This window comes from Malurus melanocephalus, unplaced genomic scaffold, assembly GCF_030028575.1.
Source record: "Malurus melanocephalus ecotype Western Australia unplaced genomic scaffold, MMel_1.1 scaffold_180, whole genome shotgun sequence".
NCBI classification, from domain to species: Eukaryota; Metazoa; Chordata; class Aves; order Passeriformes; family Maluridae; genus Malurus; species Malurus melanocephalus.
This window is the reverse complement of record NW_026623412.1, coordinates 576,467-588,567: the sequence shown is the minus strand read 5'-3', so window position 1 is coordinate 588,567 and position 12,101 is coordinate 576,467. Positions and strand designations below refer to the sequence as shown.

The 12,101-nt window shown below is 35.7% G+C and overlaps 1 protein-coding gene across 1 annotated transcript in view; it reads left to right on the top strand.

Annotated features, from left to right (window-relative positions):
* PARD3B (par-3 family cell polarity regulator beta) overlaps positions 1-12,101 on the top strand; it is a 391,507-nt gene that overhangs the window by 207,572 nt on the left and 171,834 nt on the right. The window contains exons 14-15 of the mRNA XM_057372886.1: positions 1,256-1,352; positions 3,419-3,534. Coding sequence (XP_057228869.1) covers positions 1,256-1,352; positions 3,419-3,534 — 213 coding nt within the window. The remainder of the gene's footprint in view (positions 1-1,255; positions 1,353-3,418; positions 3,535-12,101) is intronic.

Below are 12,101 nucleotides of genomic sequence, written 5' to 3'. Positions count from 1 at the left end.
TATAAGGTCCCATTAAAACTTTTCTCCTCATCTGCTTATTCTCACCTATTGGTGATGATGCTCACACCTTTCCTGAGATACAGGGTTCAAGCTACTTCTTAATCTCATCTATAGGAGGCTATCCAGCCAATGGGAATTTTACAGGATTCTTGAACGAATAGTGTGGGTTTGGTTGGGTTGATTTTTGTTTGGGTTTTTTGGGAGTTTTTTGTTATTTTTCTTTTTCCBCCAGTATTTTTTTTTCTTTGCTATATCAGTGCTTTTATCAAATAAATATAATCTATTGCTTTCTCTTTTGATCCCTCCTTTCAGACCCTTTTTGTCACAAATTAGGTTAGTGGTTTCACACAGGATTGTGAAAAAAAGATTGCCAGAATTCCATGCAACAGAACAGGTCATGTGAAAGTGTGGTATGTCATTATTGTTAGATTGCTTACCTGCCATTGAAACCCAACAAAGTGTCCATGTKTCCTGTTAAGTTTTGTGGGGTGAAGACATATTCTATAATAAAAAATGCAGGGGCTTTTTGTAAGATGAGACTGTTGGCTTGAAATGTGAATTTACAGGACAATAATGAACTGGCTTACAGTGAGCACAGCAGTCTTATTTAATATTGCAGGTATTTAAGCATTGGTGCTTAGCAAACCACTGAATGGTTCGAGTAATTCATATTTGTCTTTGTGAAAAGTAATTTTCTAGTGTTAGCTGAATGCTGCTTGTAAAGGTAAAGAAGGAGTTACCGTAATGGTAGGAAAGTGAAGACTGTAATTAAGAAATGCTTCTRTTCTCTTGCCATAGGATAACAGAAATTTTTCTTCTTCTGAGCTCTTTGCTGAAAATGCGGTTCTCTTCTGTACATGAAAGGTGATAAATGCTCCCCATCAAAGGGACTGAAAGCATGAACCTACAATCAGTTTGGATGCAGCTGTGGAGAAGTTAAAAATGGAGTAAAGCACTCCATGAAAATGGAGTAAAGCAATTTGTGCCCTGCACTCAACATCACTATAAATACAAAGTTTCCCTATATTTACCTTTAATTATATATATGCAAATCTGAAAATCAGCTCTTCAGGAAATCCCAAGGGGTGTATTTTCTGCTTGGTGTGATTTTAATTCTAGTTTAGTTAGTTTAGGGATTTGAATAATTTGTGATTTACTTCAGCATTGCTTGGGGCCTTCTAGTCATCAGTCAGTGAACTGGTGTAATGTAGTTGTTTCTGCAGGTTATTTAACCCCTTTCTMAATTTTATTTCAGAGTTTCCAGTTTCTGATCGTGGCCATGGTGAAAATGAAACCCCTCCCCCTCTCCCYCCACATCCCAGTGAGGATATGCTGAATGAGGATTATAACAGGTTGGACTTCAGTTCTTCTTAATAATTGCAGCACTAATTGCTCAGAAGTGGCTGTGGTAATAGTTCTAATTGATTATWAAATCACCTTTTATTTTCTTAAAAATTTGTACCACTCTCTTTAGTCACCTGGAAGATCTTTTAATATAAACTGTGAATATTGTTTTAGCATTTAGTGTATTGTTCATTTCAGYTGTACACAAGCTGCAGTATGCCTGCTATCCAGGATATATGATACCTGTCATGTGTTCTGTGAAACMAAAAGAAGCCCAATGCATAATCCCAGTTAAAAGAAAAAGTTCRTTTTAAACTGTACCATGGGTTCAGTGTGTAAATGCAATGTGAATCTCTTAAAGCTTTAAAAAGTTCAAGCCAAACATAGTTTGTAAGAAACTGAATTTTCTTGTGTCACCCAAAGATATTCTTGAGGTTACAAAATGAATTTTCAGTAAGTCTGAACATTGAAATGGGTAGGAGAAAATTAATGAACACTTTACCAGCCGTAAAGGTAGTGGGTAGATTTTTCAGATACTTTTGTGAAGGCCAGTGTGCTTGATAGCAGCTACAAGATATAATTTCCTTCATAAATACAGAAGCTTGGATGTGCAGAAAAAAGTGTAAACATGTTGAAGTTCACAATGGCTTATACTCTCTCTTTTAAGTAGCACAGGATTCAAATCAAAGGCATAATTTCACCTATCCTGATGACGATGAATGCAACCAATTCTGATGAAGCTGCTGAAATGCAGCGTTGAGCATAGTTTCCTCATTTTCTGTGTATTCAATTTTGGTAGTCATGCATCTCATGCAGTGATACTAAGAAAATATGCATTTCAGCTAAAAATTTAGCCATGTGTCTGTCCTTGTGTGCATGGATGTGAGTAAAAACTACCCTTAAATGATTGGTTGCGTTTAATATCAAAAAGTWGATATATTTGATTATGGATACCTTGAATTCCTCATACAAGACTTTCATACCTATTTTCTTTTTGCTAACACAGGGTAATTACACTAGAATAATTTTGTTATTTCTGCCTGGTGTCCCAGGCAGGTATGTATGACATGATAAACAAGCAAGTCTGCACAGATTAATGCAATTCAGCATTGACTTCTCAACTGCAGTTGTTTGTTAGAAACTGTTTCTAATTTTTCCAGCAAGCTGGGAGAAAAACATTCTCTYAAATGCTAATGATGTGTTAAAATGATGATTAATTTACAGGCCCTTTCTCCCACCCTGACTTTTCCAGTATTGTATTGTTCTTCCATTTAATACTTAAGTTCTATTGAAATTGAATTGCTGTATCAAGTCACACTGATTTCACTGAAAACTGAATTTCAGCAAAACACTTAGGAAAATATTTTGACACGTAAAACTAAACCTTTTGTTTAAACAATTTGGAAATAAATATTTTTCTTTTTCTAACTGCTTTTTTTTGCTTAGGGGTACTTTAAAAAATAATAATTTATGTTCCTAATCAAAAAGAAACACATAMAATTTCAGATTGCATTGAGATGTTGCATTTTGAACTGAAAGTTACTTGGAGTTTCGCTCAGGTGCAATTTTGAAATGTTTAGAAATTTGCCTTGAAGTAAAAGAATGAAAAAAAGACCAAAACAAAATAAAAACCAAAGCAGCCAAACCACAATACCTGGAATTCTTCAGTCATAGCATGCTCCAAAAGACCTCCAGTCTCTGTGTAAGTGGTGCAAGGCTGTAGAATAATCACTATTAGCAGGTGAAGTAGAATTGATCCAGCTACATTGTCAGTATTTCTCAAACATTCTGTAGCATGGCATTCTGAAATGCAGTGATTTCATAGAACTAGCAAAACGAAAATTATTACTAATCATTTACATTTATATTTCCATCTGTAAAGAAAAACCAAGTGAGTAAAGGTGTTAAGTCTCAGAAAAGGAAGTTGAGGATCAGTATCTGATTTTAAAAATGCATGCTGTAAGCAACTGGAGAAAGAAACAAAAAATGTATATTGGTGCATTCTTTAATTAGTTCACTTGTGGTTTGAACAGGTACCYTAATGTTTAACATAACTTTTTTTTTCTCCCTACAGCCCTATAATAAATTCAGCAGTGCATTTAAGAGATCAGCACATCAGCTTCAGATCTTTGACACCCGCCAAGCAGTCTGAATCAATTAATCTGAAAGCCTCAAAAAGCATGGATCTGGGTAAGAAGGGGTGGGGTGACACATAGGTCAGCTTTTTAGCCTAAGCCCATCTGYACCATCTCTGTTTCTTGCTTTTGTTTCTTTAACACTAACATCAGGGAGCCAGTTCTGCAGAGGAGCTGCAGTGCTGGGGGCAATGGTCAGCCTCCTCTGGCAGTATCCTTTTTATTGGAGCTGAACAAAGTTTGTTGTTTTTTTGTTTGTTTTTGTGAAGGCCCATTGTATTGAAATCATAGCTGAGGAAAAGGGGGAATAATGGAAAAATGAGCAGAAAGTATTGCTGCACAATTTTTGTTTGTCTAAAATATAAAGGAAAATGAGCAATCACAAAAGTAATTTCTTCTGTAGAATATAAATGATTGTAAAACTACACTGGACAAAGGTAACATTCCTAACACAAGCTGTTTATTTCTTCATTGACAATGACAAACACAGGCAATCAAAGTCTTGCAGTGGATCTTTATAAATGCTTGAAGAGTGTAAGGTTATGGTTCTCTACCCATCAGTGCTGTGCAGGAAATCTTGCAGGAGAGTGAAGCAAAAAGTAAAATGTTCTTTCAATAGCAGGACAGCATTTGCAGGTGGAAGATTGAAGGGTTATTGCAGCTGAAAATCAAGTCATGTTTTAGTGAGGATTCAAGAGAAAATCTGTGTGGGTCTTAAGTCTCAAAAAAAAAAGGTCTTCTTTTTCCTTTTAATTCTYCATTGATACACTCAATCTTWATCTATTTTATTTTTTTCAAATCCCAGTGTTGATGGAGAAACTTTTAGGCCTGACATTAAGATAACTTCAGTAATAGGTTTGTGTGCTTTGTTGGATCAGATTTTGTACAAAATTAAGAGAAACTGATTAATTTAATATCTAGTTTCAAAGTACCTTTTTGTTATCTTGCAGGGTTTTGTTTTCTGTGAAATGTTCCAGATTGGTCTTAGATTTTGTATTGTTGATTTTTATTGTCATCTTAATGGGATATTTTAATGTAACACTAAATGTGTGTATTCCTCTAACAGTATGTAAGGAAAGACAGTTATTAATGCAGGATAAGAATKGATATGAATTAATTTGAGAAAGGTCTTAAGGCAGAATTATAACACTACTCCATGACCCAGCCAGCAATAGGTTATTTTGCTCTTCTGTTCCACTGTTTTGATGAAGACTAATGGATTAGATCTTCTTTTAAGAATGAAAATGCTCCTCAAAAATGTTTGAGTTTATGGACTCGAGTCAAAATATATATTTAATGTACTAGAGAAATGAATGTTCAACTTCAGTGAATCATCTTTAGAAAGGTTTACTTCCAGCTCCCACAGAATTCACAAGAAAGCATTCTCTCGAGCATTCTGTGTAAAATTAGGCAATGGGAGTGTGTGTGAGAGCATATTCAGATCTTCCAGATAACTCATGCTTCAGATTCTGTACMCAATCTGTTCTTGACACCCAGAAGCAATCCTTTGAGAATATATATGAGATACTAAGTCATGGTGACTACAAACTAAAATAAAATTGTGTGCAAAAATAAAATAAAAATTGGATACAAATATGCCTTTTAAATTGTTCAARTTGTTGCCTATAGAAGGTAGATGTTGAAAATGCCCCTTGTGTTATAAAAGTAAAAAATAAAAAGGGTAATAATCAGTCTGATTGGAGTCACATATGTGAAGGTAAATSTACTACTTGAGTCATGTAAGAGACTGGAGGGACTGTGAAAGATCTGCACCATATTGTTTTATAAAWAACAATAGATGAAGTAAAATTCCTTGCACACAGCTTGGCAAGGAACAAAACAGAGGAAGATGAAAGCTAGGACCTTTTACAGTCATTCTCTAGCAAGCAGAGAAGTACTATGTTTGGCCTTCCACCTTTTGGAAGAGTGTAAGTAAGAAGCTACTGTCTGGAAGAGGAAACAGAACAGAAACATAAAAATCTCAAGTGAAGTAACTGTAATATAAAGTGCTTCGAATACAAATAAAATCCCAATAGTTTGGTATATAAAAATTTGCATTAAATAGAGCATTCATATAATTCATGTTCCAGGATGGATTTTTAGGAAAGCAAAGTTWTTTCTTGGGGTTTTTTTGCTTGATTCTTACTTAACTGCAGTCATGACCAATAGTAACTTCTCATCCCAGCGTGCAACTGTGTATCCAATACTGAGGCTTTCAGTGCACTGTTTCCTGAAAAAAAAAAAAAAAAAAATGATTCTTACTTAACTGCAGTCATGACCAATAGTAACTTCTCATCCCAGCGTGCAACTGTGTATCCAATACTGAGGCTTTCAGTGCACTGTTTCCTGAAAAAAAAAAAAAAAAAGGTAACAAGGGAAGTGCTGACTTCATCTTCCAGCAAATTTGGTAAAAAAGGGGTGTTCATTCTCTGAAAAGTGCTAAGCCCTATTTTCCCAATAGTCATGGGATGCTGTCCACCTACTGCTTTGTTGTTCTCAAGTTCTGCCAGTCCTTCAAAAGTAAATCTAACATGATGAACAGAAAAAAACCACAGAATTCGGAAGAGAGGAAGGAAGAGAGCTCTGGGACCTTAAGACACATGATTTAAATGCAGTTTCTTTCTTTTTAAACCAAGTTGTCTCTGAATCAAGTGTCTCCACAGATCTGTGAAATCACCCAAAGATTGAGTCTAGAGACCCAGAAGGACATCACAAATTCAGTGGACAACAGAACTGGTCTGATACAGGGCATAAATGGGAAAACTGCATTACTACTCATTTAGGAAGCAATCTATTTCACCCTGGAATGTGTATAATGCATCCATTGCCATAAGGTTACCAAAGTGAGAATCACTTAATGACATTGCCATCTAAAGGATTGTCAAAGTGGTTAACAGAACATTATAAACAGAAGAAAATCCAGATATTACTATGGATTGTGAACCTTATGTGAGAATAATAAATTCATTAAATTAGGGAGCCAGTGAAATGGGATAGTAAGGGTCTTCCTGCTTTGATGAGGGCTGATATATAMACAAGAGGCAAATCTCTAAGTAAACATTAGTCTATAATTACACAGGTTCACAATGGAAATGCATTTAACACTGATGTTTATYTTCTCAGTTTTATATATATTTAAGCCCAGGAACCTTTGAGTGCTTAATCTGCTTTCCAGTCATACCKTTTTACCAAATAATAATTGCTACAAATTAGCATCCTCAGTGAATAACATGAGGTAATAAGGATGGGTGATGAAGCAGTATTCAGTACTGCTTACATGTTGCATCAATTTGTTGTTGTCACTGTCCAGAGCAGACCCTGCAGTGAAAGGAACTTGGCACATCCAGCTGTRGCTAACTTGCCAGTAGGGCAGCTGGAGTTCAGTTTATTGACACTTGGTGCATGTCTGTGCTGTTGGTTGGGCAGCAGGACAGGAGCAGAGGGCATGAATTGCTGCCACTGCTTGTTTAGGCTGTCATGCCATGTGTCCTGTAGACTGACACAAGTCTTAACTGCCTAATTCACAGATAGCATGAATGCAGAAGTAACATTGCCTAAAGTTGGTGTATTTCAAGAACTCAACTTACTTACAATTATTTACTTTTGGCTTGAACCTACTTTAAAATATAAAATAAAAATCAGTGGCATGTGTAAGTTATTGAGTTACTGTTGTAGAATTTTTTTTTTAAAATAGAAAAAGGCACATCTAGTGGTAATGATAACCTTTWTGGTTTTGCAGGTATGAGCAGAACTTGCCTCAAATGTACAGATGTCCTTGTGCAGAGTCTATGGGGGTAGAGCAACTAGTTCCCTGTTTCAGCATCCATCATTTCCACAGKGATCAAATGCTTCTCAAAATTTACAGCTTCATTCAGAGTAATAGGCTACAGATTAGTTCCATGTCAGCTATAAGTCTTAATGTTCTTCCCTGCTCCCGCGTTGGGATAATGGCAGCACTTTCTGGATCACTGGCAGAGTTCATATCCTRTGTCTTATGGTATATATTTCTGTGCCTTGCCTGCTTTTATTTTGAGCTGGTGGTGATAAAAAGAGCACAGCCCCCTGCTTTCTTCTACTGATCCTGGCAACTCAAACATGCCCTCAGTTGCATATTTTTTTGTTCTTCAGCCATGTTCATCCACATGTTAGCAAAGCAAAGATCCCCCTTGTAACTGTGACTTTGAGAATTTGTGCAGGGCCAAACAGTCTGACTTTGTACTGACTGCATGCCAAGCTCAGACTTGTGCTTAGAGCGTAGTGTTAAAAATAAGCAAAACAAAATCAAAAATGGTGGAAATAAATGTTGCATTTTCCCTTCCCACTGAACTGGAACACTTGTTTGAAACTTAATAGCAGATTGAAAATTAAGAAATCAGTGGCTTCTTAATAGTCATTGGAAGGATGATTTTGCCTTTCGTTTAACAACCTTCTATGCACACACATTTTCCCTTACATTACCACAGTTCTCTAGAGAAGAATTTATATAAAATATTTTATCAGAATCCATTTTCAATAGTGTTTGCACTTTTAACTATATTAAAAAGTTAATTTTTGTAATATTGATATGAAATTGTTTTTTAATGTTACATTGCAAAGTGTAAATGGGTGTGCTCTATGAAAATTAAAAGAAAAAAGGTGTCTTATTATCTATCTGCARCACCCCTACTTTCCATAAATCTTTATGCACGCGAGTGATTTAGGCTATGCATAAATGTACTGTAGAAACTACAGCTGTGGGAATTGTGTGCAAATACATGAAAGTGTGGCTTGTTTTAACCTGAAGCAACATTAAATTGAATCATATGAATATATAGCAATTTTGTTGTATATCAATTCAGGCAAAGTACTGCGTAGATTTATATTTGAGGATGTTGGTATAATAACCCATGACCACTATCCCAAGGTGCTGCTTAATTCTCTCTTCCCCATCAAAGGCAAAACTCCATAAATTTTAACTGATTAAGCTCTGTAGCCTGAGGAAATGGATATGTCCTTTACTTGATTTTAAATGTGAGTGAAATATTTTTTGCTAAAACATCATTAGACATACTTGGAATCCCTAAACCTTGGGSCATATTTATTAAAATATCGGCCAGATTATTTGTTTAGGAATAATTAGTAACTAAATGTGCAGGGTGTAAGGTGTGGAGTATTCTGCAAGGAAGACAGTATTTAACTAAATGCTAMTTTCTTTGTTAGTGAAGGGATGCATTCAATTGCAGTTCAGACTTTTGAAACACCTCAAAAGATAGGGAAACCCATGTCCCATATTGAGAAAGATGTGGAAAATCCAATCAWGATGCTATTAGCTGCTGCATGGTTTGCTCTGAAGCAGGTTATTGTTACTCTGAGTGTAATTTTTGTAAACTGAAATAAATATCTCAAAACATAGACAAATGAGGACCAGACAGAGGTAATGAAGCTTGCTCTTTCAAGCAATTTTTTGATTCAGAGACAATTAAAAGAATGCATTTGGGAGGTCCCTAGTGAGAGTTATGGTATTAGTGGGACAAAAAGAAGTTTGGTATTTTAAAGTCRTTGTTTTGATAATCATGTTGTATGTATGGAATACATTTATTTGGTTGCTTTGACTTGAAAACAATTTCAGAACTGCATTTAGGAGCTAGTTAGGTTTTTTAGAGCATTAATGAGGAAATGGAGAAGATGAATCCAAATTCTAAGTCTTTTCAATGTTACTGGCTGATAACAGTAATTTAACAAATCATCTTTGGAAGAGAAAGACCTTACAAAAACAGAAATGTCATGAATTTAGAAAAAATTATATTGTTTTTGGCTGTGATTGTCTTCGGTATCAAGGCCAAAAGCTTTTAACATTATTCTAATTTATGTCATGAGTAGCTTTCTAGTACTATCMGATTAGATGTATATTTGCTGAGGCTACTCTGCAGAATTTTTACAAATTATCATGATGCAGTTTTTGTAGTTTAAATTACTCCAATTTTTGTTTGTAAGATCTATAAGGCAGGAATGAAACAAAATAATTTCTTAAGTGATAGGGACACTGTTAACTGAATTGAAATGAGACTGAAATTAGGTTTATTCTGTACAAAAAGAGAGGCTTTTAACAAGGCTAATTTTGTTACTCRGTTTTTACGCCAAATCTGCGTTGATGCAGTTGAGGGGACAGTGAGTTGTGGGATGAAGGCAGAAGTGGGCAAAAGAGAATATAAACCTTTTAGATTGGTTTTGTAGAAATTGTATAAGACTCAAGGAAGCTTGTTGTGGAACAGACTGAGAGCACTGTATGAGCTGTGATGGTGACAGCTGAGAAGATGGTAACACATGCCTGAGGTGCTGGTATTTTTTTAGGCTGCTTTACTGTAAATTTGAAGTGAGTGGATCTGTTAATGCAGTTGGATTATTAAAGTGTTAGGGAGAGAAAATAGCAATTARGTTAAAGTATAGCTACTGTAAGAAAGAAAGTAAAGATGATAATGAAGTAACTTTTAAGAACACTGGTACAAGTATGTTGTCTAAACTTTGTCTTAAATCTGTTCCCTATCAATGTTTTCAATCAGTGAATGACAGATTACATTAGGAACTTGTAGTTTAACCCCAGGAATTTGGAAGAAGYGTTAATGACATGCAGAAGACATGCAGCGGGGGAGTTTTAGCCTTGTATGGTTTCTCTGGAACAGAGGTGAGAGAGGATTAGAAAAGACAACAAAAGTGTAAAAGAAGCCGTGATGGCCTCAATTAACAGTGTAACCTTCAYGAACAAGTAGTTATGGCGCTACAAGAAAAGTGAAGACATTTGTATCATGCTGTCTGGGAAATTGTAAAACAATGKTTTTTTCTGCCAGGAGAAAAACTTCCATTTAAAGCTAAATGTGCCCAGTGGACAGCATCAACTGTACTGCTGGTTCTTCAACAAGTAGTAATTATAGCAAATGCAAGCTTAAGCATTTTCCTTCTCATGTGCTGGCACACAAGATGTATCCCTTGGGGATCTTCTCTTAATACAATTGAATTGAAGTATTAAATCAGTTCTAACAAAATTGTTCTGAAAAATCTAATTAGAGAAAACCTTGTACAGGAGAGAAAAAAACTCCAGAATCTTGATTTGGATGTGATATACTCCTGTCTTTTAATGTGCTGAACAGGCCATCCCAARTGCTGTGTTGGAAAAGGCTTACCTTTTTCCTTTTTTTACTGCATAAGTAAAATTTCTCCTCAGCTCTTGTGCAAGCTTTTTGGTAGTCTCAGTGCTTTTCAACAATGAAGTAAGCTGAAGTCTATTAAGGGCTCATAATCCTTCAAGAATGAGTAGCTGGTGGATATCTAGGTGACCCCAGAACACATGCCCTTATGTGAAGTTTCACTGTCACCAGAGAGATGAGGAGAGGGGAATTATTGAAGGAAAATATTTTAAGACAGTGCAAGTTTACCCTTCCTGATACACACATTTTACTGCTRCTGTAGATTCTGGCCTGTGGTTTTTGTATGTGGTACTTCAGGGCAAASTTAGAACAGGAAGCAGCATTTTCTGAGTGGTGGTTGTGAGACAATAATTGACACCATTTCTCTGAGTGATTTATGCCTCTCTTAGATGGGAAACGCTGCACCCAGAAAATAAAACTGGCAGGAGAATTATGTCCTTGGCACTATCACTGACAAGAACTAATTGATGATGCACTGTCTTCATTATGATGAAAGGGCTGGGCAAGGATACGTCTCACCAGGAAAAAACAGTTACCCATATGAGGCTTTACTTTCTTATCATGTGTTTATACCATAGAAACTGATGGATTCTCAGAAGTATAAAAGCTTCATTGATATAYGTGGTGTGGGAATACARCCCTTGTGAACTGATCCATGTACAATAAGAAATTTTATATTTGTTTTCCTATTAACTAATAAAGGTATCAGGAAATCTWTTTYCTAGGAAATTCTTTCATGTTTCRCTGTCTTATATTATTATTTYTCATTAATTGYAATTTTAATCCTYRTTTGCTTCTTTTCTTAGTGCAGAACTGCAGTACATGTCAGTTTGTTCAGCAGAAGCACAAGTGACTTTCACATGTTTAGTTTCTTTAGTAGCTCTTAGTCAATGTGCCAAAGGATCCTTCACRAAAGAGTCACTTAATTGAATAGTAGTAGCCTGTAACTTGTGAATGGTAGTAACTCTTTGGTTTGGGGAAAAATAGCATAATGGTTCAGCAAYTGAACTGAGCAACAGGAGAGAAATTGGTTATTACAATGGCAGCAGCATTGATATTTTCTTCTCTAAACCACAGCCTAGAACTAGATTGTTGGCCTGTGTGGAAGCCTGGACTGTATTTGATGCAAAGTTTGAGAAGTCCAGAAGGTTGTTGTGTACTAAACCATTAAAAGTCATGCAATTCACATGAAATGGCTTCCTTGGCTACCTTGAGCAGGGCACAGAAACAGTCAAAACATATCTGTGCAAGGACATAAAGGAATATTGGGTGCTTTTACTGTTGCTAAACAACACTACTTGTTTTCTTGAAGCAAAACAGCACTCCAGAATATTACCATTGGAAATACTAAAAAACTCAGATTATTCATATCCTAAAGGGTTGGGGTTTCTTACCCCCTGTAGTGGTTGTTGTGTAATAAAAAAAAAAAAAAATAAAAAAA